General features: G+C 46.0%; 1 protein-coding gene and 1 long non-coding RNA gene across 8 annotated transcripts in view; one reads left to right on the forward strand and one right to left on the reverse strand.

Annotated features, from left to right (window-relative positions):
• Nucleotides 1–2,387: 2,387 nt before the first annotated feature.
• The window catches only part of MAB21L3 (mab-21 like 3), a 33,943-nt gene continuing 9,756 nt past the window's right edge, over nt 2,388–26,574 (forward strand). The window contains exons 1-6 of one of the 7 annotated variants that reach the window (XM_053591371.1): nt 2,388–2,519; nt 3,922–4,166; nt 12,978–13,118; nt 17,977–18,268; nt 22,409–22,587; nt 23,018–23,212. In XM_053591371.1, coding sequence (XP_053447346.1) covers nt 3,993–4,166; nt 12,978–13,118; nt 17,977–18,268; nt 22,409–22,587; nt 23,018–23,212 — 981 coding nt within the window. In that variant the 5' untranslated portion in view covers nt 2,388–2,519; nt 3,922–3,992. The other 6 variants (XM_053591376.1, XM_053591370.1, XM_053591375.1 and 3 more) reach the window with 6 other exon arrangements.
• Nucleotides 20,153–22,475, reverse strand: LOC128585948 (uncharacterized). Its single transcript, XR_008380159.1, has 2 exons — nt 22,363–22,475; nt 20,153–21,042 (listed from the first exon to the last, which is right to left on the reverse strand). It is a non-coding gene; the product is annotated as an uncharacterized LOC128585948 (long non-coding RNA).

Consider the following 26,574-nt stretch of genomic DNA (forward strand, 5'->3'; position numbering starts at 1 on the left):
GACTTTTATAGACACCCATGAGTTTTTTGCTCCTAAGATCCACATGACATGTTCTAATGACTGGGCAGTTTTTCAGCTTTCCTGACACCTTTAGTCTGTGAAGTGTGACTTCCTTCAGGTCCAGAGACTTTTTATCCCATTGCATCATCACTCTTTCTGAATTGAAGTCGGCTTTTCCGAGGAACATTCTCCTATTCTTTCTCTACTTTTGTTAATTTCGTTCCCAAATGAACCAATGAGGGCTTAATCACTGTTTAACTTTACTGTTATCACTTTGTCTTAGGTCTGAAGATGGGAGAGAGAATGGGACCAGACTGTGAAATAACAAAAAGAGCCACCCTCATTATTCATTCGTTTGTGAACGTGTTCATTTGTTCATTCATTTACTGAGCAACTGATACGTGTCAGATACTGTTTCCAACACTGTAAATCTTTTCTTTCAAGGAGCTTATGGTGCAACAGAGAGGGGATAGATTCAAGGAAACCAGCAGAATGCAGAGTGATAAGAGCTAAAGTAGGCATTTAGCACTGGGTGGCCTATGAGCATCATATGGAGTCTCCTACTCAGCCTGGAGAGTTAGAGAAGTCCCTTGGAGCAGGTGGAAGCTAAGACAAATCTTGGAGGATACCTAGGAGTTAGTTCAGGGACAGGGTGGAAGGTAGGAGGGGGTTCCTCAGCAGAGGACATTGTCTGTGTAAAGGTCCAGAGAATATAGATTAGGGCAGGAGTGTCTTTCAGGAACTGCAACCATTTCAGCATTACGGCTGATGGTGTACGGGGACGGATCTTGTGGCTAGTGTGCAGTGCTACTTACAAACACAAAAGACAAATGAAAAAAACCAACAAGTTAGACTACCCTGGGCAGGACATCTATTCTTGAATCTACCACGGGCCCTACCCCTTTTCACTGTTCCACCTTATGCTGATTTACTTTATTACCACCCAGCCCATGTGAGCATTGAAGTTTACGATCCCCTACCTCTAGTCCTAGACAAAATATCAAGTTCAAACAATCTCAGTCTCCATGTCTGGTCTGAAAAGAAAGGAGACTACCTTTGTGGTGGAGCTGTGAATGCCAGTGTAAGATCCTCTCCACCAGGCGAGCCCTGGAGAATGACTCACATTCTTTAAAAGAAGGGTCTGTTTCCCCGTTGCATAAAATGGAGCACAGGAGTATAAAGACAAATATTTGCAAAGGTCATAATATGTGCCAAGTGCTATGCTAAGTTCTTTTATGCCAGGTCACTCAACAAAGGAAGATAATAATCTATTCAAGAAATAATAAAGGGGCCACCCTCATTCATTCATTCATGTACGCATTCATTCATCCAATCATTTACTAGGCAACCGCCAGGTGTCAGATACCGTTTCCAACACCGTAAATCTTTTCCTTCAAGGAGCTTATGGTGCAACAGGGGATAATTTAAGAGGTCATGGGTGCATGTATATAATTAAATTCATAATTTGTAAAGTGATCTTGTACAACTTAAAATATATTATTTATGAGAAGAGCACTTTAATATTTAATGCAATCAAATAAACACCTGATCATATTTATGGAGGCTCATTTCTGTGCTAGGTTCTGTGGTTTCCCTGGCGATTCCGCATCCGTGTGGTCCCTGGATTATCCACTCCTGTGGCTACACGACAGCACAGACGACCATCTCTGCCTGGTTTTCTGAGTTGTCAGATTTGAGTCATCCAAGGAGTAAAGGAAATCTTGAGTCAGCCATTTGTAACCCTGGCAAACGTTAACAGATTTGCATATTTAAGATTGATTTGGATCAAGCCAACCTTTTTCCTTGTTGGGATGAAAATCTTGGCCACTAAGTAGATCAGGAACAAACACTTGTGCTGATAACCCAGGGAGAGCCTGATCATTGTCTCTCCAGGACTTCTCCTCTGCACTGTAAGGGTTAAGCCAACCACGTTAATACCTTGTGAAGCTGACTTGAAAACACAAGTTCTTAGTCCTCACAACAGAAATTGAGCCGAAGCTGGCTTATATTTCTTCATGCTTGCATTTACCATGAGTCATGAGAAATGACGATAGTTACTTCCAGAAGAGGGAGGAAAATTGGAGTTCACTTTGAATTCCCCCCTGTGGCTGCCTGCCTTAGGCACACTGTGGCTGGGTACATTTTTGCTGATCCAATATTCAATTAGTCAGAGATCTATCTACAAACAATCTTATCTTCATTCATCTGTCAGAGAGGCCTGTACCTGTGGGACAGCTCTACATCCCAGAGCCTCTGCCCATTAGGAGCTCTCTCACAGAGTCAGGGACCAGCTTGTGCTCGCACAGCGCCCATGTCCTGGCTGTGGCGTCCTGGTACAGTCAGTCTGTAATCGCTGTCCTGGGTTCATGCTTCTCTTTCTCCTTCACCCTCTCCCAGCTGGCCCGGCAGATTGTTTTCCCTGCTCACGTCTGGCAAGCATCCCTGGATGTTAGACCAAGAGAAGATTCTGGTTGCAACATTGCTGCAAGACTGGGGCAACCACACAAGGTTAACAACAGGTACACTAATGACAAAAGCTGATGGCTCTGATGACAGGAGTCTGGGGTGACCGTAGAACCCTCGAAAAGGCCTTCTCAGAAGAAAGGGACCCCCCCGTTCGTGACTATGGTGAAAGCAGAAGCCAGGACAAAAACAAGAATGTGTGGGAGGAAAGGGAGGACTTTGGGGAAGTTGACAGGGAGGCAGAGAGAGAAGTCTGAGTTGCAAGTTCAGAGGGAGAGGCTCTCGTCTGTCTGTGAGAAACTAATAGTGGTAAGAGAAGCCAAGGGAATAAGATTGTGAAATGTTTGGGAACATTTGATATAAAAAGGAGATTTAGAATCACATATAGAAGCCAATGGAAAATCAAGGCAGTTTTGAGGTGGGTATTGGAGAGCAGGGAGCTGAGCAATGTTTACGTCAGACTGTGGGCTCTGGAGGTGGAGACTCAGTGAAGGGACTGAAAGCGGGGGTGGGGGTTGCTCACCAGGTGGGTGGAGCTCTGGTGTGGCCTCCCCCAGGCAGAGTAAGAAAGATATGCAAATGCTCCAGCCGGGGAAAGCACTCACAGGTAGGTTTGGAGAGACACACGCCTTTGGAAAGTTGTTCAAAACTGAGCTATGCTCACAGAAGGGCTGTGATTTCTTTAGATTGTCTGATAGCAGATTCTGTGATGTTTACCAGCGTCAGAGAGATCAGGCCATTGTGAATTTTTTTTTTCTTCTGTAGTAAAACTAGCCACAGCCAGCCAGACTAGGAATTTACTGCCTGAGCTGTTTTCCAAAGTGAGTTGGGCTGGCAAAACCAGACGTGAGCGTTCCCTGGACTCTCAAGAGGCCTGTTTACACTGCTGACTTTATTTTTACTGCCAGATTTCAAGTGGGAAGAGGGAAATTACATTTAAAGGTCAGCGGGTGAGCAGAAGGATCTCTGCCCTGCCATGCCTGTGTGTATGTATGCATGTGTGTGTGTGTGTGTGTGTGTGTGTGCGCGCGCGCGCTTTTCCAGATGAACTTGTGCCCTGCTCTGGTTGACAAGCCCTGATCACTTGTTTGTAGGCATAATCATGGGTGCTAGGCTGGTTGTTTGGCAGTTTCTTATTTGTTTATTGTAAAGAAGGTAAATCAATCTGTGGGATTTTCTGGACTGAAGAGCAAGGGATATTTACAGTCAACAGGATAAGGAGGAGGTGATATAAGACTCTGAGTTGCAGGGTGCTTCTCATGTCAGGGCAAGAGCATAAAAAGGCGGGGAGAAACCACAGTCAGGGTATTTCTGCCTTGCAGGGAGCTTTTAAGCCTTTGGGTGAGAAATACAACTGGAAAAACTGCTCTCTACTCAAAGCACCAGTCAACAGAACTAAACAGGGTAAAATTAGTGAAATTCCATTTCATTAACTCTTCTTTTTAAATTCCTGAAAAGATTACAGAAGGAGTCTCACAATTTGGAAATAAGAACTTGAGTGAAGAGTTGAGCAGGCAAGTCTCTGGTCCATGGACACATGGCCAGAGGAATTTAGCATCCGGAGACTGACATTACTGGGAAAGCTGCCCACAGTGTGTGCTCCGCTGAGGAAACACCCACAAGTTGCGGTTCTACTCAGGATTAACCAAGAAGCCATGAAATCCCTCACTGAGGGCAACTTAGAAGACTGCCTGCTGAGTGAGGTAAGGACAGCTGCTGCTGGTCTCTCCCAGACACCCCTCCTCTCAGCCTCCATCCAGAGAGGATTCCAGGTCGCCTCCACAGATTCATGAAATGCAACTCAGAAACCAAAGACTGCCCCCCACAAGAGGGCTTAGGGACTTACATTTCAGTCTTTTCTTTGGGGTTCTCGTGCCCAAGGACAGGACAGCAAGTCGGAATCTGGGTTGCAACTCCAGCTGGGTTGCCCCTGATCCTTGTGTGGTCATGAGTCACTTAACCTACCTGAGCCTCAGCTTTTTTCTCTGTAAATTGAGAGTGATGATAGAATCTTATTTGAGATCATTGGAAAAGAGCAAATGAAATTAAGATTAAGGTTTTTGTTTTTACTATTATTGTTATTTTTGAGACGAGAGTTTCACTTTGTCGCCCTCAGTTGAGTGCCGTAGCATCATAGCCCACAGCAACCTCAAACTCTTGGGCTTAAGTGATTCTCTTGCCTCAGCCTTCCAAGTATCTGGAATTACAGGCACTGGCCACAACACCCAGCTATTTTTGGAGACTGGTCTCACTCTTGCTCAGCCTAGACTCGAACTCCTTAGCTCAGGCAATCTGCCTGCCTGGGCCTCCCAGAGTGCTGGGCTTATAGGTGTGAGTTGCCACGCCCAGCCAAGATTAAGCTTTTTAAAAACTGAAACTGCTAGTTTTTTTTTTTTTTAAGTCTTATTTATAGTACCCATCAATTAAGAATTAATTTAGTTTCTTCTAGATAGTCATGGGCTCTCAGAATGTTAGAACATGAAGTGACCTTAAATATTATCTAATTTAAGTCTTTCCATTTATGGATGAAGCTACTAAGACATGATGTTAATATTAAAATTAAAACATTGAAACTGACGTAAGAGGTAGGGACTAGTCTGTAGTTTTCATCCCTTTGCAAGTAAACAAAGCAGAGATCATTACCATAATTTTAAGTCAAGTATGTTTCTTAGGCAAAATCAATAAAGAGAGATAAACAAGAAAAACTTATGATGATAAAAATTATAGTAAACAAAATAACTTCCTATTTTTCTTCCTTTTTGGGGGTTCTAAGTGGAATAATGGTGACTGGCATCTTCCTATGAGTCCTGTATTTTATTTAAGAAAAACCTCCAAATTTTTGAGCCTGGCATTCAAATAACTAAATAACTTGAACACTCTTTCCACCCTCTTCTTTCCCTGCTTTTTCCATAGCAGAGATTCTAAGCAGCGCTTCCATATACTGAATCCAGCTTCTGTCTTGTTTGATCTGTGAAGTATTATTATTTTTTTTAGATACAATCTCACTATGTCGTCTTGGTAGAATGCTGTGGCATCACAGCTCACAGCACCCTCAAACTCTACGGCTTTTAAGTGATTCTCTTGCCTCAGCCTCCCTTGTAGCTGGGACTACAGGTGCCCACCACAGTGCCTGGCAATTTTTTGTTGTTGTTGCTGTTTGTTTAGCAGGCTCAGGCAGGGTTCAAACCCACCAGCCCTGGTGCACGTGGTTGGCGCCCTAACTGCTGAGCTACAGGCGTTGAGCCACGGGAAGTATTTTATAAATTTTTCAAATTTTTTTTCTTTTTTTTTGCAGTTTTTGGCGGAGCTGGGTCTGAACTCACCACCTCCGGCATATGGGGCTGGCGCCCTACTCCTTTGAGCCACAGGCGCTGCCCGGGTTTTCAAATTTTTATAAACATTTTAAAATAGTGAGATTTTGCATAAAAATCTTGATTTCTATCTTCCCTGGGGAGAAAAAAATCATGCTGTCTGGCAACCACAGGTCCTAATTTGTTGCCTGGAAGGTGCAGCTGGAGCTGAGGGTCTGTTGGGCAGAGCTTGTGCACCCAGCCTTCAGGAGGCAGCTGCTCTCAGGCTCTGGCACCTGGCCCCGACCCCCATACCCTTCTCTCTCCTGTATGTCCCCTACTTTATCCTTATGGGGGGTCAAGTCTCCCACTCCTGCTCCACAAGAACTGTGCCTGGAGCAGGTCTCAGGCCTGAGCCTCTCCTCCCCATTTTTTTTTTTTTTTTTTTTTTGCTTATAATTGTCCTTCAGACTCAACCCAGAGTCCACTTTCTCAAGGAAGGTTCCCCTGACACCCCAGCACAAAACGTTTTTGCCCCTTTTATAAACTCCCATCATAATTATGAACTAATATTGTTTACTTGTCAATGAATTACATATTGACTCCTGATACCTTCCCTATTATCATCACCTAGGTTGTTGACTTCAATATTACATTATTTTCATTCTACGTAAGTTTCTGGAGGGAAGAATGGTGGTGTCTTTGGTATCTTTTTTCCTTTGATATTCACAGAGTTCTTGCACTTATGTGGTCAGAAATATCTTCAGAGTTTATTGAAGATAGGGCCAGAGTAGTGTGGAAGTTGGTGGCAGGTTGAGGCCCACCCCGATCTCATTTAATCTAATCAATGTGATGTGCAGATTACCTCCATTTATTTATTTATTTATTTGCAGTTTTTGGCCAGGGCTGGGTTTGAACCTGCTACCTCCAGCATATGGGGCTGGCGCCCTACTCCTTTGAGCCACAAGCACCAGCCCATATTACCTCCATTTTTGCAGAAGAGAAAAGAGGCTTACAGAGATTAAATACCTTGTTCAAAGTCACACATCTAAATTGTGAAGGTTCTGAGGTTTCAGCCTAGTCTTTTTAGTCCAAAGTCCATACAACGTCTGACAATTAAGTTCACAAACTCATCCTAGAAAAAGTGCCACATATCTCACTGTGGTCACCTTTAAAGCGCTCCCCTTAGGAAGCTATGAACCAATGCCAGCCCTAGTCCAGCCTTCAAAGCAGTTTTGGAACTCTCTTTTTCTGGAATGACCATCAGAGATGTTATTGTACAGCACATAAAAACACAATTATAATGACGAACGCGGTTTAGCATGACACCACCACATGTTGACATGAACACAGCTGTGAGACACTGATATCCAAGGTTATGAAACCTTACTGAGTTGTTTGTACAGTGCCTCCAACGTAAGTGTACACTGGCAAGTTTGAGAACTTAATTGTCAGACCTTTGTATGATGACAGCTCTGATGGTCATTCCAGAAACAAGAGTTCTAAAACTGCTCTAAAGGGTGAACTAGGGGCTGGCCTTGGTGCATAGCTTCCCAAGGGGACCACAGTCATATTCAGCAACGAAGGTGTAGCGCTTTTTCTCAGATGAGTTCAAGAACTTAATTGTCAGACCTTCTTGTTCCTCTGTTAAACCTTCTTTCTCTGCAAACACACTAAGCACTTGCTTTGTGCAAAACCCCTGTGCTATGATTTGAGGGTAGACCAAGACCTGAGCTATGGCCTGCTAACTGAGAGAGAGATTCTTCATTGTGGGTCTTAAGGATAGCTCTGTCTTACTTGCAGAATTTGCACAAAACTCCAAAGGAAAAAGGAGGAAGTCCTATGTGCAGACGGAGAAATGCATAAGGGATGCAACAGAGGTGTCAACAGAGGACAGGAGAATTGGCTCTGACAGGGGAGGCGTCATACCGAAAGAGGGCTGCAGACGGAGCTTTGGAGAATGTGGAGCATTTTCGTAAGGGGAAAAGCGCAGGAAAGGTCTCCCAGGCTAAGGGAGCCTCATGCAAACATTCGAGGTGGCTTTCATTCCCTTGCACCTGTTCTTTTGGGGAGGCAGAGCAGTGTAGTGGTTACAAATATGGGGGCTTTGCAGTGATACTGCCCAGGCGCGTGACTTACTAACTCTGGCAGCCTGGGCAAATTGCTTTAGCTTTCTGAACTTCAGTTTTCTCATCTGTGAAATGGGGATAATCGTAGCATCCACCCTAAAGGATTATTGTGAGGCTCAAATGAGCCTACCCTTATAAAGTGCATGGGACCCGGGAAGGACTCGGTCTTCTTTCTCCACTGCAGATGCCGCTGCAGCTTCTGCTACATCTGGGTGCTACGAATATCCTGTGGGGCTCAAGCATGTGACTCACAGAAGAATTAGGCTGGAAAGAGGGGATGTGGTGGGGAACGCCTGTGGTTTCATCTGTATCTATCACTGAACTTAAGTCTCCATCCCTTTTTGAAGACAGCGATGATGCTGGTTTTTGTTTTGTTGCGTGGTTTTTTCAAAAACTGATTATTGTATTTAAGGACATTTCAGAATTAAAGGTCTGATGTCTTGTTTTCTGGAAGGAAGTTTATGCCTTTTTTTCATCATAGCACCTATCATGGGGACAGATACCCAGGCGCCATGAGCTGGTCTGTGTGACTTGTTCCTGGCCTGCTACTAAACCCCACCGTGATCTCTCTTTCTCTCAAGGAAGTGTGTTGGAACGCAAGTGAGTCATAGCAACGTGATGACAGGGAATAAATAACCTTGAGTTCCCAATAATTTATATTTGAAACAGTAAATTATTCATGAACTTGATCTATTAATAGTAGCAAATGACTTGTGGAACAACAATGAGCCAGACTCCACCATGGTTGGGAGGGAGGAGGGGGAAGTAGCCCAGGATGGGGTGTGCGCATGTGGGTGGACACTAGAGAGAGAGGGAGGCCTTCAGGAAATGCACGGCCCTCTTAACAGGTGCCCCACAGGCTTACTTTTGCCTAAGTTCGGCTTAATTAGGAGAACTGAATCTGCATGCTGGTGGTGCGACCTAGCTTTTCTGGGTCAGTACCATGGAAGGTTGAACCAGCTAACCTAACCACACCCAGCACTGTGTGTGCCTGATTAGCTTCACACAATTCATTTCTGCGTTAGCTCTGTCACATCTACAAGTGCAGCCTTTTAAAAAGAAAAATGCACCTTTGTTCATTGATTTAATTAGCAGAGCAGGTGAGTGAAACCTGAACAGACCCCTGAGGCCAAGTTTTGATTAAATGTGCTTTGATTCCTTCTTCTTGTAGTATCACATTTCCCCCTTACATTGGTTTCCAAGTTTTGCCATGAAGTAAGTTTGGTAACAAAGCTTCCTCAAGGCTGCAGGTGGTATCTGGCTTGCTTCCTCAGGTGTGAGGGGCTGTGAAGGGATTCTGGGCTAATGAGAAAGAGCCCCACTCAGGCCCCAGGCGTGGGCACTGTCCAAGCCTAGCCTCACAGCCCAGCCCTGCTGCACTGCCCTTCTGTGCTGGTGGGACTCTCCGCAATGCCCAAGTAAATGGGCACTTTGGACTTCTTACTTCATGACCCTTGATGCCAAATTGTGGGTATTTGTAGGTTCAGAAGGAGGAAGAGGCTAGGTATTAACTCTGGGGCTTCCATACTTGAATGTGTGGCTCTGAGTGATGGAAGGGAGAGTTGGGGACCTGGGCATGCAGTCTAGTGCCATGTCCAATTGCCAGGGTGACATCAGCAGTGCCACCTTGTCAGTCTGGCGCTCTATGAAGTGGCACCAGCCAAGTTCCTCGAGTCTCCTCCATTTCTGAGATCCTGAGTCTGAATTACAACAGAAATGATGGAGGAAGAGAAGCAAAACCAGAACGTGTGGTTCTAGGTCTTGGAAAGCATTCTCTTATTCTGACTTTTCATCTTTGGAAATCAAAAAGGATCTTTAAAATGAGCTCACGGTTCCGTGTAATGAGTGAGAGATTGTACTTGTCCTTCAGGAAGTGTGTGATCCTATCCTTCCCAGTAAGAAAATGTCACCGTTGAATGAGGGCACATTCGTAAAAGAGACGTAGATCTTTCCAGTAAGGCTACTCGCCACATGTGTTGTGTGTGTGGATATTTCCACGTTCATGTAAACATGCATGGATGCAGTCTCCTAAGCTTTTATCAGTTAAATGTCATTTGCTGATGTTAATATAGTAGAAAATCTTTTGTTAGCTTATTATCTCAGGAAACAGTGCACACACACGCATGTACATAGTCACTAGTATGTTATCAGCATTCAAACTGTGTGGAATCACACCAAAGGATGTGGAAAATCAGGAGGCGAGTCTTTGTCCTCAACCCATTCTGAGAACCTGATTGTTGGCGAATACGGTTTCCCAGCCCCTCTGACTGCAATGATCTTTGTAGTTACCCTGTATTACTTTTCTCCATGGTACCTGATCAGACTTCTTTTCCCTGAACTTGCCTAATGTTCCCTCCCCTGTAAAAATGGCTTTATCCATTCCCTATTCAGGCTGGAAAATACAGCCCACTAGCCTACCCCTGAAACCCTCCCTTGCTCTTTTACCTTCTCTGGCTTTTGTCCAGCAAACTGCAATCTTAGCACTGTAATTCTTGCTTCTGGAGGGCTGAGAGGTGTTGAGGAACATCTCACAACCTAACCCATGGCATCCCATAGCTTCCTGGCCCCCACTGCAACTAACTCTTGTTGCTGGCTGGCCATCTTTACACATGTCCTCAGCTGTCCCTCCTTCCCACTGTCTACCTCACTTCCAGCACACGGCTGTGTCTCCTAGACTGTGAAGAAAATAAACATCAGACAGGAAATCGCTCTGATTCCTGCTATTCCCCGCCCTTTCGCCTGTCTCTGCACCCTTTTTCTTTTCCTTCTGACACACAAGGTCTCCGGATTTGCATGACTTCTTCTGTCTGGGAAATCCTTACACAATGGTCTTGCTCTCTGCTGCCTTTTTTCTCCACTGACTGTTTTCTCTCAGCATTTAAACATGTTCAAGCCTGTGTGTTATTTTGGAAAGACTTGTTGGCGTCTCTGATGCCTTGTCCCCCCCCCCCCATCAAACTTCTTGGAGCAGTTCTTACTTCTGCCTTCACTTGCTGGTCCCCTAAATCACTCTTAATCCATCTCCACTCCCACCATGAATGCCAGTGTCCCCTGTCCTGTCCCCCAGCCCCCAAAACAGCAACCTCATTCTAGTTGCCAAACTCCATGGCCTTATCTCCCTCACTCACTTACTGTTAACTTTGTCCCTCAGACTCTTCCTCTTTTATTTTTAAGATTTCTGTTTATTTTCCCACCTCACCACCCTCCTTTAAGGCAATTGCTGCTCCAGCAGCATCGTAGAAACAATTGAGACTCTCTCTTTGTGTTCCTTGGGCCTAGCTGATCCCTGCCACTTTCTCTTTCTAGATAAGTCCTACTACTCTTTTAAGACACCAGTCTGACACACTGTACCCCCAGAAGCCCCCCCAGCCTCCAGGCTAGAGGAAGCCTCCCTTCTCTGTGTGTCCAGAGCATCCTGTGCAAACCGCTGCCTCGCACGAGATTGCAGTGAGTGTAGTTCCCACCTGATTTGTCTTGCTTTGTCAGTTTATCTTGACAGTGTGTATGCGTGGAGCCTGGCAGGAAGTGGATGCCCAACAAAAATTAGTTGAATGGAGTTGAATCACAACACAAAGGGGAGGCCCTCCCCTGGGAGGACCCTTATGAAAGTCATCTAAAACCATCTATCTTTATTTTTGTTGTGGCAAATGCCCTGTCCCTCTGTGATCTTCCCTTGTACACTCTGAAAGACACGGAGCCTCGATACTTTCCAAATGTTCAAGAAGGGTCCCCTTGGTCCCTTCTCCCATGAGAATATACTGGGTGGGCATTAAAGGCATTGGATACCTTGGGGGTGGGGGGGTTGCTCGTGGCAAAAAGAATATGCTAAAAGCTGGTATGGATATGATCACCACATTCAGGATCAGGAGAGAAATGGGAATTTTGAAAAGACAAGTTCATATATCTCAGTTATTCCAATGAGATTGGAAGCTCCTTAAGAACAAGAGCCTCATCTTACATTTCCTTTGACTCCCTGCAGTATTAGGCATCTAGAAGTTGTTAGCTTGTTTTTCAAAGACAGTCGCCTCTGTGATGATATGTGCACATGAAACAGGTCTCAGCCTGTGGACTGGATAAACTGTCTCTGTTGCTCCCCGTGGCGCTCTACGCTTCCTCACTGAGCCGTCCCCACACCTGCATTCTGTGCTCACGTCTGTCTTCCCCACACCATGAGTACACAGCTGTGTCTGTCTTATTCATGGCAGTGCCCTGCAGGTAACAGTGCCCAGCACAGAGCAAGTTCTGACCAAACATGTACTGACTCCATGTGTGATATACAACGTGTGAGCAAACAGGCACATTGTCACAGCTGAGCAACCTACTGGGGGCCGACACTCGTTCAACTATTCCGTCGTCACCAACCTGGGTGGCAAGCATCGTGATGTCACGTCACAGTCTCACGGGGCTCACAGGACCCTCTGTGATGATCCCGCCTCTGCCCTCCTTCCCAAACTCATCTCCAGTCACTTTTCTTTTTCTGCCCTGGCTCCAACCACAGTGGCCTCCTCACTGGCCTGGAGCATTGCCAAGTGTGCTCCTGCTTTTGGGGCCTTGGAATCTGCTTCCCCCAAATGTCTTCATGCCTCACTGAGTATCACCTATTTAGGGAAGCTGCCTCTGTTTACCTTACCTAAATAGCAGCTCCTCCAGTCTCCATCCCTTATCCATTTCACTTTTCTTCACAAGACTCATCACACCTGACATTAAGCTACACACACACACACACACACACACACACACACACACACGTTTCCTGTACTTTCTCCTAGAGGGCAAGTATTCATATAATGTTTGCTGTTGTCTTATCCCTGTTGTGTCCCCCAGCTCCTGGGCTGGCACCTGCCGCATAGTTGGTACCAGATGAATATTGAGTAAATACACCTGTTTCAGGAGAGAGCAATGAAGCCCCGCCAAGTATCATGTCAGACAAAGTCAGGTCCATCTCCTCTGGAGTGCTGGGAAGGCAGCATGTTTGAGCTGAGCTCCTCCAGTCACAGGCGCCCCCAGCTTGGCCCTTGTCTGGTCCCTTCCCTATCCCAGTTTCCTCCGGGTCCAGGCAGAAAATAACCGCCTTTGCTGGTCCTTTCACACCCAGGTGGACTTGAGACGCCAGCGGATTTCCCAGACTGTGGAGGAGGTACAGAAAGTTGTTCATCAGCTGACCATAGAAATCAGCCACCAAGACATTAGGTTTCAGGCCGTGCCATACTCGGACATGTACAATGAGAACATCAAGGTAAGCGAATCCCACTTGTTTCCAGATGCCACCAGCATGTCAGGGACACTGGGTGCCTGGAACTCAGCTTGTGTTGCACTCGCCCGCTGAGATTACTCCCCGCACTCCACGTTTCTGTGGGAACTCTCTATTTCCAGCCTCATTTCATAGATGTTAACTCACTGGAGCCCCCACATTCCTCGCTGATAGGAACTGGACTTACAGACGCCAAGTGACTTGATGGCGTTCTGCTAGGTGCCGATGACGGAACTCCTACTGAGACCGCCCATTCTAAGGCACGTTCCACTGGAGTGACCGAAGCTCAGGCAGGCCCAGGCTCATTTATCAAGCACCTTCCTCCTAGATTAAGGACTGGGTGGAGGGCACGGAGGCCACTGATAAGAAAATATTAATAGTTGAAAGTGGTAGTCTGTGGGCTGAAGGAGGAAAGCAGCAAGTGACCCTTAGAAACTGTGGGGCAGTCTTGCGGGACCCCCCTGCTAAGGTTTCCCACATCTTATAAGCCACCAGGGCCAGGGCGTGAAGCCAGAGTTCAGGTGACACTGCAGTAGACAGAGCTGTTTTCACAAAAGTCACCTTACTCCAACCTGTAAACAACCTAGTGGAAAAGACAATATGGTGGTCTCTATTTTAGAGAGGACAGAAGTGAGGCTCTGATCATCCTGAATCTTATCTTTTTTTTTTGAGATCGGGTCATTTTGTTGCCCCAGCCAGGGTGCGGTGGCATCATTATAGCTCACAGCTTCCCAAATAGCTGAGACTATAGGTGCCTACCACGACACCTAGCAAATGTTTCTATCTTTAGTAGAGATGGGGTTTCGCTCTTGCTCAGGCTGGTTTTGAACTCCTAATCTCAAGGGATCCTCACACCGTGGACTCTGAAAGTGCTAGGATTATAGTTGTGAGCCAGTGCTTAGCTACCACATCGTTCTTTATCTCCATTGTTCTTATGCCACCTAAGAACCTCTTCCACCTTGTATTAAATTTATATGTATGTATGGCTTTTTTTTTTTTTTTACAGCAGACTGTAAGCTCCTTGATTGTAAGGGTTGTGTTTATTGATTATTTTACTCCTAACACCCAGCATGGAGTGGGGCACCTAGTTGACACTCAACCTACATTGAATAAATGAATAAATAAGCAAAATAGTGCCTGAACAAAAGACCATTGCTGTCCTAGGACATCTCAAGGTTGGTGGACACAGGGGCCACACTGTGAGATTCTAGGATTTGTGGATTTTGAAACAGAGTCAAATTTTAGAAATTCATTCCAGGGTGAAAACTGTAAAACTAGATTTCATCCTGGGAAATTCCTTCTGTGGTTCCACTTAGGATTCACAACTTAAAATACATCTTGCATTTATATATGTCGTGTCCTACATAGTAAGTTCTGAAATAGTTACAGTGTAGCATATAAACATCACTTTTACCTTATCTGGAACCAAATTCAATAAGGATGTATTAAGCACCATTTATAAGCCTAGCAACATGACAGTTGTGCTTTTGAATTCACGTGCACATAGATTCAGATGATGCACATGTTTTGAGTTCTGTAGTTTAGAGGTAGGTGGTGCACACGTTTTGGAGTTCTGTAGTTTAGAGGCAGGTGGTGCACACGTTTTGGAGTTCTGTAGTTTAGAGGTAGATGCTGCATACGTTTTGAGTTCTGTAGTTTAGAGGTAGGTGGTGCACACGTTTTGAGTTCTGTAGTTTAGAGGCAGGTGGTGCACACGTTTTGAGTTCTGTAGTTTAGAGGCAGGTGGTGCACACGTTTGGAGTTCTGTAGTTTAGAGGTAGATGATTTACACATTTTGAGTTCTGTAGTTTAGAGGTAGGTGGTGCACACGTTTTGAGTTCTGTAGTTTAGAGGTAGATGATGCACATGGTTTGAGTTCTGTAGTTTAGAGGTAGATGCTGCATACGTTTTTGAGTTCTGTAGTTTAGAGGTAGGTGGTGCACACGGTTTGAGTTCTGTAGTTTAGAGGTAGGTGGTGCACACGTTTTGAGTTCTGTAGTTTAGAGGTACATGGTGCACACGTTTTGAGTTCTGTAGTTTAGAGGTAGGTGGTGCACATGTTTTGAGTTCTATAGTTTAGAGGTAGATGATTTACACGTTTTGAGTTCTGTAGTTTAGAGGCAAGTGGTGCACACATTTTGAGTTCTGTAGTTTAGAGGCAGGTGGTGCACACGTTTTGAGTTCTGTAGTTTAGAGGTAGGTGGTGCACACGTTTTGAGTTCTGTAGTTTAGAGGTAGATGATGCACATGGTTTGAGTTCTGTAGTTTAGAGGTAGATGCTGCATACGTTTTGAGTTCTGTAGTTTAGAGGTAGGTGGTGCACACGTTTTGAGTTCTGTAGTTTAGAGGTAGGTGGTGCACACGTTTTGAGTTCTGTAGTTTAGAGGTAGGTGGTGCACACGTTTTGAGTTCTGTAGTTTAGAGGTAGGTGGTGCACACGTTTTGAGTTCTGTAGTTTAGAGGTAGGTGGTGCACACGTTTTGAGTTCTGTAGTTTAGAGGTAGGTGGTGCACACGTTTTGAGTTCTGTAGTTTAGAGGTAGGTGGTGCACACGTTTTGAGTTCTATAGTTTAGAGGTAGATGATTTACATGTTTTGAGTTCTGTAGTTTAGAGGTAGGTGGTGCACACGTTTTGAGTTCTGTAGTTTAGAGACAGGTGGTGCACACGTTTTGAGTTCTGTAGTTTAGAGGTAGGTGGTGCACACGTTTTGAGTTCTGTAGTTTAGAGGTAGATGATGCACATGGTTTGAGTTCTGTAGTTTAGAGGTAGATGCTGCATACGTTTTGAGTTCTGTAGTTTAGAGGTAGGTGGTGCACATGTTTTGAGTTCTGTAGTTTAGAGGTAGGTGGTACACACGTTTTGAGTTCTGTAGTTTAGAGGTAGGTGGTGCACACGTTTGGAGTTCTGTAGTTTAGAGGTAGGTGGTGCACACGTTTTGAGTTCTGTAGTTTAGAGGTAGGTGGTGCACACGTTTTGAGTTCTGTAGTTTTGAGGTAGGTGGTGCACACGTTTTGAGTTCTGTAGTTTAGAGGTAGGTGGTGCACACGTTTGGAGTTCTGTAGTTTAGAGGTAGGTGGTGCACACGTTTTGAGTTCTGTAGTTTAGAGGTAGGTGGTGCACACGTTTGGAGTTCTGTAGTTTAGAGGTAGGTGGTGCACACGTTTTGAGTTCTGTAGTTTAGAGGTAGGTGGTGCACACGTTTTGAGTTCTGTAGTTTTGAGGTAGGTGGTACACACGTTTTGAGTTCTGTAGTTTAGAGGTAGGTGGTGCACACGTTTGGAGTTCTGTAGTTTAGAGGTAGGTGGTGCACACGTTTTGAGTTCTGTAGTTTAGAGGTAGGTGGTGCACACATTTTGAGTTCTGTAGTTTTGAGGTAGGTGGTACACACGTTTTGAGTTCTGTAGTTTAGAGGTAGGTGGTGCACACGTTTGGAGTTCTGTAGTTTAGAGGTAGGTGGTGCACACGTTTGGAGTTCTGTAGTTTAGAGGTAGGTGGTGCACACGTTTTGAGTTCTGTAGTTTAGAGGTAGGTGGTGCACACGGTTTGAGTTCTGTAGTTTTGAGGTAGATGATGCATACATTTTGAGTTTGGTAGTTTAGAGGTAGGTGGTGCATACATTTTGAGTTTGGTAGTTTAGAGGTAGGTGGTGCATACATTTTGAGTTCTATAGTTTAGATGTTTTTCCCTCTTTTTACATGCCGTCACCTTTCTATGGACACTGGAAGTCATGGGGACCCATGATCTAAAACATGAGACTGTTTGAGAGTGAGAACCAGAGTCAGTTGAAGCTGATTTTTGTGCCCACCCCTGAAGGGGTCAACGCCCAGGCTGCAGCCAAAGATTACCCGAGTTGGCACCATCAACAGTTTCAACGAGGAGCAGGCGGCGGCTTGCAGGGGATGTGCACGGGGACGGCCCTGGGGACGGCCCTGGGACCAGCCGGGTCCGGCTCCCTTTGGCAGCGCTGCATTGCTGGGCCACTGCTCTGCCTCTTGGATTACTGGCCTCAGTGATTCCCACCATTGCTGCTTAACTGGTTCCTGGAAAAAGGGAAGAGGTGGAATCTGACTGTTTGCTTTTTCTCCATTAGACATGGAATCATTCTAATAGCTCACATTATCTGAACAAACGGGCTTCTATTTCACCTTTAATTTTGTAGGGACGCTGACCATGAGTCATCAGGCAAAAAGAAAGAAAGCAAATTTACAAAATCCTTCCGTCTCCTCAACCAGCTCTGCCTACTCCTTATTCATATCTGAACTTTCACCGAGCCACGTCTGCCTTCTTGACTGAGAGCCAGACCAGGGTGGAAAAATAACCATTGATGGAGCTGTGAAAAGACTTCAGTTCTGTCTCTGCCCTATGCTCTGTGTGTCCTCAGTGCGGGGGTCCTGTGCCCTGCCCTGAACCTTGGGTTCCTTATCTGGGAAATGGAGACAAAGTCACCTCATTGTGGCTTTGAGGAGCAAAGTGTGAGTGCAGGAAACGGCAGCCCTTCCCACCCAGGGAGGTCAGTGGAGGCCAGTTTCTTCCCTTCTCTTTGTTTTCTTCCCCAGACTTCAGGTCTTTTCGTGAGTTCCAGGTCTCATTCACACTTTTTACTTACGGATTCATGAAACCAAAACCTCAGAGAGTTAATCCTCCTGCCTGAAGCAAACAGCGGGTCAGGGGCAGAGCACAGATGCAGTCCTCTTGCCACGCACAGCGGAGGTCTGTTGGCCTGGTGTCATTGCCAAGGGTGGGGTGACGGAGCTGCCTGGCCCGACAGGGGGCTGTCCAGGACTTTTGTCACCTCCCATGTCTAACAACTCACACTTATTTTTTCTCCTTTCCTGACCCTAGGTTTTGGCCCCCAGTCAGTTCCTTGTCACAGTCCCTGTAAGAGGCCTGGCGGGGTACAGGGAGGCCCGGGGGCAGCGCTGGCGCTACTACACGCTGCAGGGCGGTAGGCTCCCCTGCCCCTTGCAGGCCCCCGAGGCTCTGCAGCAGTGGCTGGAAGTGGAGCAGTTTGTGAAGAGCCTTTGGCAGTGGCGTGAGTCAGATGTCAACATCGAGGGCGACATTGTGCCCGCCAAGGTCCTCCAGGTGTTCCGGAAGCTGGTGGAAAATGCGATCAGAACCTGTCACCTCTCAGGTGAGCCGATCAAGAGAAGGTGCAGGGGAAACCGAGCACATTTCCCTGTGGCTCTATAAAGCCTCTGCTTGGGCGTCTCCCAAAGCCCACCCTCCTAACGACACAGAACCACGTCCTCTTTGCATCTGTTCAATCTTCATAATAGGAGTTAATTTTTTTTCTGCCGGGACACACAGAGGATTGGAATTCAATCTCACAAAACACTCGCATAGATTTAAGTAGATGACTGCTCTGGTGCAGACAAAACAGGGTGTGGACTATCTTCCCTTTCCAGGATGTTAGCTTAAAAACTCCAGTGTACTTTTGTAAAAAGCAACCTATTCACAAACCCGAGATCTTCATTATTAGCAACACCCCCCATCTGACTGCCACACCATAGGACGCCAAGAGAACACATTTGGAAACTACCTCCTTGTACCAAAATATGAAATCTGGAAACCATAGAGGCCTGACTAAGTTTGATAACCCCCAAATTGTGTGCTCTGTGTGTGTGTACCTTTTTTGTTCACATAAAGTAAGGTGAATTTCTTCTTTTCTTTTTAGAGACAGAGTCTCAGCATGTCACCCTCAGTAGAGTGCCATGGCACCACAGCAACCTCCAGCTCTTGGAGTAGCTGGGATTACGGGTGCCCACCACAACACCCGGCTATTTTTTTTGTTGTTGTTGTTGTCATTGCAGTTTGGCTGGGGCCAGTTTTGAACCCACCACCCTCGGTATATGGGACTGGCACCCTACTCACTGAGCCACAGGTGCCACCCAAGTAAGGTGAATTTCAAACTGGGGAAAAAGTGGCCAGTTTTCTTTATTGTAAAAGAGGATTTATAGGGCGGCACCTGTGGCTCAAGGAGTAGGGCGCTGGTCCCGTATGCCAGAGGTGGCGGGTTCAAACCCAGCCCCGGCCAAAAACCACAAAAAACAAAAAAAAAAAAGAGGATTTATAAACCAATAGGGGAAAAGATGAGCTTTTTCCCTACTGGTAAAGTAGAAAAAAAAAAAAAGAGAGAGAAATGAACCACAAAAAAATATTTTAAGAGACTGGTAAAAATAAAGATACATTAGAAAGCACTTAATATTTGGTACAAAAAAAATACAGGTTAAAAGAGATGAAAAGTTTTGATAGTGGGCTGGGTGTACTATAATCACACCTATAATCTCGGCACTCTGGGAGGCGAAGGTGGGTAGATTGCTTGAGCTCAAGAATTGGAGACCAGCCTGAGCAAGAGCAAGCCCCTATCTCTAAAAATAGAAAAATAGAAAAATTCTAAAAATAGAAAAACTAGCTGAGCATGGTGGTGGGCACCTATAGTCCTAGCTATTCAGTAGGCTGAGGCAAACTCTTGAGTCCAGGAGTCTGAGGTTGCTGTCAGCTATGATGACACCATGACTCTACCCCAGGGTGACAGAGTAAGATTCTGTCTCAAAAAAAAAAAAAAAAAAGAAAGAAAGAAAAGTTTGATCATGCTCAGTGGAGGGCAGGCATGGTGACATGGGTATTTTTATGTATTCTTTTCGAAAGTGTAAATTGGTGCCTCCTATTTTGAAAGATAGGTCCATATGATTTTGTCCATTAAAAAAATTTTTGTGGGCGGTGCCTGTGGCTCAGTCGGTAGGGCTCTGGCCCCATGTACCGAGGGTGGCGGGTTCAAACCCGGCCCCAGCCAAACTGCAACCAAAAAATAGCCGGGTGTTGTGGCGGGTGCCTGTAGTCCCAGCTACTCGGGAGGCTGAGGCAAGAGAATCGCTTAAGCCCAGGAGTCGGATGCTGCTGTGAGCTGTGTGAGGCCACGGCACTCTACCGAGGGCCATAGAGTAAGACTGTCTCTACAAAAAAAAAAAAAAAAAAAAAAATCAAAATATATTTAAAAAAAAAATTAAAAAAAAAATTTTGTAATGTGCTTTCTTAATAATTCAACAATTCTAGTTCTAGAAGCATGTATAGTTCTATAAGTATACAAAGAAATATGCACCAGATATCTTCTGCCACAGGTTTTATAATAGTAAATAACTAGAAACAATCCCAATGGCTAACAAAGGAAAATCATCTAAATTGAATTATATTACCTCTGCCTGGCAGGCTACTCGGCAGCCTGTAAGAGGAATGAGGCAGACAGGCACCCCACACACACATGCAGAGTTATAAAAAAAATGCACGTGCTAGGTAATTAAATGAAAAACTACTAAACAATATGAGATTCCATTTGTGTAGAAATAAAAGGATGCATTTGTACAGATGTTTGCTTGTCCATACAGAACAGTTCTGAAAGGTTCCATCTGGCAATAGTTCATGTTTAATAGAGTTTACTAAATTAAGGATGCGTTCATGGATTATTTAATCCTCATAACAACCCTGGAGAGTAAGAATTCTCTTTCTACCTGTTTTATAGATGAGAAAATTAAAACTTAGAGAGGTTATGTAACTTGTCAAAGGTCACGTACCAGCAAGCGGGTGAGCTGCAGAAGCAGGATGGCCCCAGCGTCAACTCCCTTGTTCACCGCCATGACATTATCATTAACAGTGAAAGTGCAAAACAGAGATTCAGACTGGGCCAGGTTGACAAGTGCTTTCAGTAAATAATGCTCAAGTACCAGCCATCATCGTGATCTTGTCTGGGCAGCTCTGATGTGATGCAGACAATAAGCCCTTTATCATACGGGGCCAAGGAGAGGAATGTTTCCCTTTGAACAGCCTCACACAATTAATGAGCTTCCTTTTTCTTCTCAGAGCAGGGAGAACTGAAATAATAGATTCTGATTCAAGGCAGCTTATCCTTATCTGTAATGAAGGCAAACAAACAAAACATTATTGTATCTTTTGAAATATGGGGAAGCAAATTAGAAATGAGGGCATTCTGGGTGTGATCCGGAAAACTCTAGCAGATGCCTTAGTTTTCTTTCCCTCTCTTGGCCGGTTTGGAATATGAGGCAGTGGAAGCTTCTTCCAGCTTGACTCCTTATAAGGTGCTGTGACAGGCTTTGAAGTATTTTACAATGACAGGGGCTTCTGATGATACACCTGAGACGCTGACTGGGTGAATGGGAGAAACAAATATTATCAAAGAGACAGTGACCCAGCGAAAAGGTGACACTGAACTCCACTTAAGGCAAACAGATAATAAGGGCGCTGACGCTGTCCGGGGCCAGTATCAGAGCATCTGGGCATAAGACTGAACAAAACGGCATTGACCGGCCCTGTGTTCTCAGTACTCTGAAAAACATTTAGGTTTTTGGGTGGAATGGAGAATATAAAAGAATGGTTAGATTTCATTTTATAGTAGCAAATACAGATGGTTCCTGACATGTGATAGTTCCACTAAGATTTTTTGACTTCACAATGGTGTGAAAGAGATAAGCTTTCGGTAGAAACTGGACTTTCGTTACTCACACAACCATTCAATAAATTACATGAAACACTCAATGCTTTATTACAAGATAGACTTTGTGTTAGATTTTGCTCAACTGGAGGCTAACGGGAGTGCGCTGAGCACATTTAAGGTTGGCCTCACTAAGGTGTGATGCTCTGTAGCTTAGGTGTACTCAATGCGTATTCAACATATGATAATTTTGACTTATGATGGAGGCACCAGCATATAGCCCCGATGTAAGATGAGGATCATCTGCACTGTACTGCTTTTTATTCTATAGCTGTTTCTTTTTTGTTCTTTTAGGGGAGGCTTTGGGAAAGAATCTATTCATTTAAAAGGAACGGGAGGATGGGAGGGTGGTGAGGACTCAAAACCTCACTGTAGGGTATAATATATATACACTACTCTGGTGACAGGTGCCCTCAGAGCCCTGAGCTCAGCATAGCACAATTCATCCATGTAACAAAAACATTCGTACCTCCTTAATACTTTTAAGCAAAGAAAAAAAAGAGAGAAAAGATGCCACAAAAAGCTTGGGATTGGGGGAGAGAGAAAAAAGAAAAACTTGCCAAAGTAAGACTCTTTAGTGATGCTCTAATAGTGGTTAGCTGACTAATGGTCTGGTTTTGCTGTAAGTGCCTCACCCTTGATGTGCTACGTGAAAGTTGACCCATCAGTTGCCAGGAGCTGGTCGGAGCTTGCGCTCACATGTTCCTTCTCCGGACACTCACCATGGAGCTTTTCTCTTCCCATTGTCCATCTGGTCTGTTCCCGCAGGTAAGGTCAGCATGCTAGCAAACCGCTCTGCAGTCTGGGTTGCCGTGGAAACTTGTGTGTGTCCGGTGGAGCTGGAGCTGGCCCCTGCAGTGGAGATCCCCACCACCTGGTCGGAGAAAGCCCGGTGGCCTCGGTGTCTGAAGCGCTGGCCCTCCCCGGAGAGAGTGGAATGTATCAAGGTATCAGTGGCTGGGGCCCAGCTCCCCAAAACAGACACCAGTAGCCTCTCCAGTCCCAGGTTCCTGGAAGATAGAAGGCTCGATTGATCAGCACTTCTCCAAATGGGGCCCCTGGACAAGCAGCGCTTGGGAACTTGTTGGAAATGCAGATTCCCAGCTCCCACTCTGGCCCTGCTGAGAGGATGTGGGCAGGGCCTAGCAATCAATGCTTTAACAGACCCTCTGGGTGGTGTGATTCTGAGGCTGGCTCTGCCATCTTCTGTGAACTGTCTAAGTCCAAGGTGGCTCCTCTTCCCCTCACGCCCCTTCTGTTCCCAGTAGGATGTGCTACCCAATGCCAGGTTCCCCAGATACCGACTGCCTCGAGAATGGCTTTCCAGTTCAGCAAGCCTCACTCTTCTCATTTCCCAATATGTTTCTCTTTTTCCAGTCATTTGGGTTTAACTTGCTAGCCCGCTCAAATTATCACTGGCAGCTGAGCTTCCTCCAGGCTGAGCAGGTGCTGCTGGAGCAGCTGGACGAGGATGGGGGCTGCCGCCGGAAATGCTTCCAGGTCATGAGGCAGCTGAAGGAGGACGTCTGGTGCCCAGGGAAGAGGCCGGTCCTCACATCTCACCACCTGCAGGTGAACAAGGCTGGGGGCCGCTGTGGGTCAGGGCTGCCCCGAGGCCTCATGGGGCCCAGCTAAAGCAGCTCAGAAGGGGTGCGTGTGTGAATGCAGGATGGGGTCTAGTATCCAGATTTGTGAGCCCACAAATCATTATTCATTATGGTAACAGGTGAACTCAGTCCACAACACTCCTGCCCAGGGTGAAATCTCCTCCGACTGCCACCTTCCCTTTTCCAGTTTCTTCTTCACACTCCCCCTTCCCTCCCTCTCTCCCTTCCTTCCCACACCCCTCCCCCTTCTCTCCCTCTCTCCCCTCCTCCCCACACCCCTCCCTCTCCCCTCTGCCCCACTCCCCTCCCCATTCCCTCCCTCTCTCCCCTCCTCCCCTTCCCTGTCTCTTCTCTCCCCTGCCTTTTCACTCTTCCTCCCTCTACCCCCCCTCTTCCTCCCCCTCCTTTTTTCCTCCTCCCCTCTCCCTCTCCCCCTGTTATTTCACTCAACAAATCAACTGTGTCCTCCTATGGGCCAGAAACCCTCCTGAAGTTCAGGAATGAATTACAAAACATGTTTTTTGCCTCACACCTCGATGAAGTCATGTTTTCCCTGATGTTATGACCCACTCAGTTCCCGTTCTACCCAAACACAAGCGCTCATGCACACACAGACGCTATGCACGGAGGGGAAAACAAGGAAATGCCGAGGTTATCACATAAACATTGCCACAAACCTGTTCCCAAGCTTTGGAACATCCAGGTTCCAAATTATCAGGCAAGGATTTTCCCTTGTTCCACCAGCTCCTGCCTCCCCTTGTCCCCAACCCAACATTATGCATTCACTGCTGGGTTCACTCACTCCTCATTCATTCAGCAAGTGTCTGTTCAGTGAGATGCCTCTGGGCTGGAGTCTCTGGGCCAGTGCCTGCTGGTGTGCTCCGCTCCTGGAGGTACCAGGACGAGCACCTGGTGTCTTCTTGCTCTCGTGGAGCTTCTGGTCTAGCAGGGGAGACAGACTTTGGTCCACTGAGCCTCGAGGGATCTCAGAGGGGAGAGTCCCAGTGCTCTGTGAGGGCTCAAAGCAGCACGTTTTGATCTGGACTGGAGAACTGGGGACTTCCCAGAGAGGTGCCCTTTGATCACCCTCCCACTCCTTTCTCAAACTGTGGGCCACACAGAGTGAAGTGAACACTCCTGTGGCGGCTGTGTGCAGCATGCTGGGGTTAGGAGGCGTCAGACTCTTGCAGGACCACACAGCCCAGCCCAGCTAGTGTCTGCCATGAGCTTCTGCCCTTCTCCCTGACCTCAGGAAAGGTGTGCTGCCTTTCTGCAGAGGTGAGCAAAGGTCCCAGGGCAGACACCTGGACGTGGCACCTCCCGCTCTTCAGTGGACAAAGCCATCCTCTGTCCACCTGTTACTCTTGCTTCTCTAAGGTGACCTACTTAGGGCCAAGTTCAGGTTGGGCTTACTTGCCCAGCACACAGACCTCACCTCAGGGTCTTGTTCACGAGCAAAAGGATGAGAGAGACCAAATGCCTCTCCCACAGCTTCCTACTGGTGGCTCAGTCCATATTTGCTGAGTAAGTGAATGAGTGGCTTCACTTCTAACTCAGCTTTTCTTTGTTGCACAAAATCCTCGGCATTTGTTTTGTGCTCTCATCTTTCCCGATAACCTGCCCCTCTTGACCTACCCAAGGAACTGTTATTGTCTTGTCTACACACACTGGGGCCTTAGTTTCAACATCCTCAGCTGTGTCCTCGGGCACAGTCCTCCTGGATGGAGGGCAAGTGCTTCCAAAACATACTCTAAGATGTTCCGTGAATTTAATTTGCCTGTCTACAGGCCACACCGGGAAGAGGTGGAGCTGAGGAACACATTCAATCTGTCTCATATCAAAATCTCATAATCTTCCTTTTTTTTTTTTCTTTGAGACAGAGCCTGACTCTGTCACCCTGGGTAGAGTGCCATGGAATCATAGCTCACAGCAACCTCAAACTCCTGGGCTCATGTGATCCTCCTGCCTCAGCCTCCCAAGTAGATGCAACTACAGGTTTATGCCACGACACCCAACTAGTTTTTCTGTTTTTAGTAGAGATGGGATCTTACTCTTGTTCAGGCTGGTCTCAAGTTTCTGAACTCAAGGAATCCACCCACCTCAGCTTCTCAGAGTGCTAGGATTACAGGCATGAGCCATCATGCCCAGCCAAAACCTCATAATCTTAATGATTAACTTCTTCGCCCCTCAGTTAAGATGGATAGAAACACCATTAAGTAGCATGAAAGTTTCAGGAAAGATTGAACAGGGCCACCACAGACCTCAAACTGCCTTCCACCAGGGCTCAGCTTCTATTCCAATATCTCCTACATCACCTAGAGCAGCGGTTCTCAACCTGTGGGTCGCGACCCCTCTGTAACAATGAAAATACATCCTGCATATCAGATATTTACATTATGATTCATAATAGTAGCAAAATTATAGTTATGAAGTGGCAACGAAAATAAATTTATGGTTGGGGGTCACCACAACACGAGGAACTGTATTAAAGGGTCGCGGCATTAGGAAGGTTGAGAACCTCTGTGCTAGAGCATTTTAAGGCAACTCATTAAAGGTTCTGGGTCAGTCCTCCCTGACCCCCACCCACAAGGCACGATAGACTTGTGTATTCTCAAGGAGGGGTATTTTATAAAGGGAGCTTATTTGTGGATCAAAGTAGGATAAATAGAACGGTGCCTACTGCCTGTTCCTCTAGCCCTCCACACTTCATCCATGGGCAGAATTCTCTCCCATGCAGGTGCGCACTCCTGGGAATGGACGTGTCTGGTGACAATGTGGTTAGACACCAGCCCAGACAATGGCTGAGTGTGCTGGATCCCTGCCATGTCGTTAAGCTGGGGAAAGTGGACGAGGTTGGGTTGCAAAACAGTGGTAGGAAGGATGTGGCAATGACAGTCATCTCAACCTAGCTCAGCCATTGTCTTGCAAAGTCCTCACCTCCTCCCCAAAGAGGCTGCTCCCCACCATTGTTTCTGTGAAGCAGAGCTGATCTTACGTCAGCTTATTTATTCCTAAAATGTATCCAAAGGTACATAGCTTGACTAAGGGCTTAACTGTTTCAGTTTGCTCAGGGAGATAAAAGCTTAACTAACAAAAAGAATAGCATAGAATTACCTCTGACTCATTTATTCAAAATAATATAATCTAAGTCAAAATATAGATTGCTGTGGCCAATAACTGCTCTAAAAGATAAAGACTATATAAAAACACTCAATATATGAACCCTATGTGATAGTAATTAATTAATTAAATCACTTATTCAGTAAGTATTTATTGACTGTGTCACATAGACTAGTCCCTCTGCTGGGTACTAGTGTCATAATGCTG

The sequence above is a fragment of the Nycticebus coucang genome, chromosome 5 (genome assembly GCF_027406575.1).
Source record: "Nycticebus coucang isolate mNycCou1 chromosome 5, mNycCou1.pri, whole genome shotgun sequence".
NCBI classification, from domain to species: Eukaryota; Metazoa; Chordata; class Mammalia; order Primates; family Lorisidae; genus Nycticebus; species Nycticebus coucang.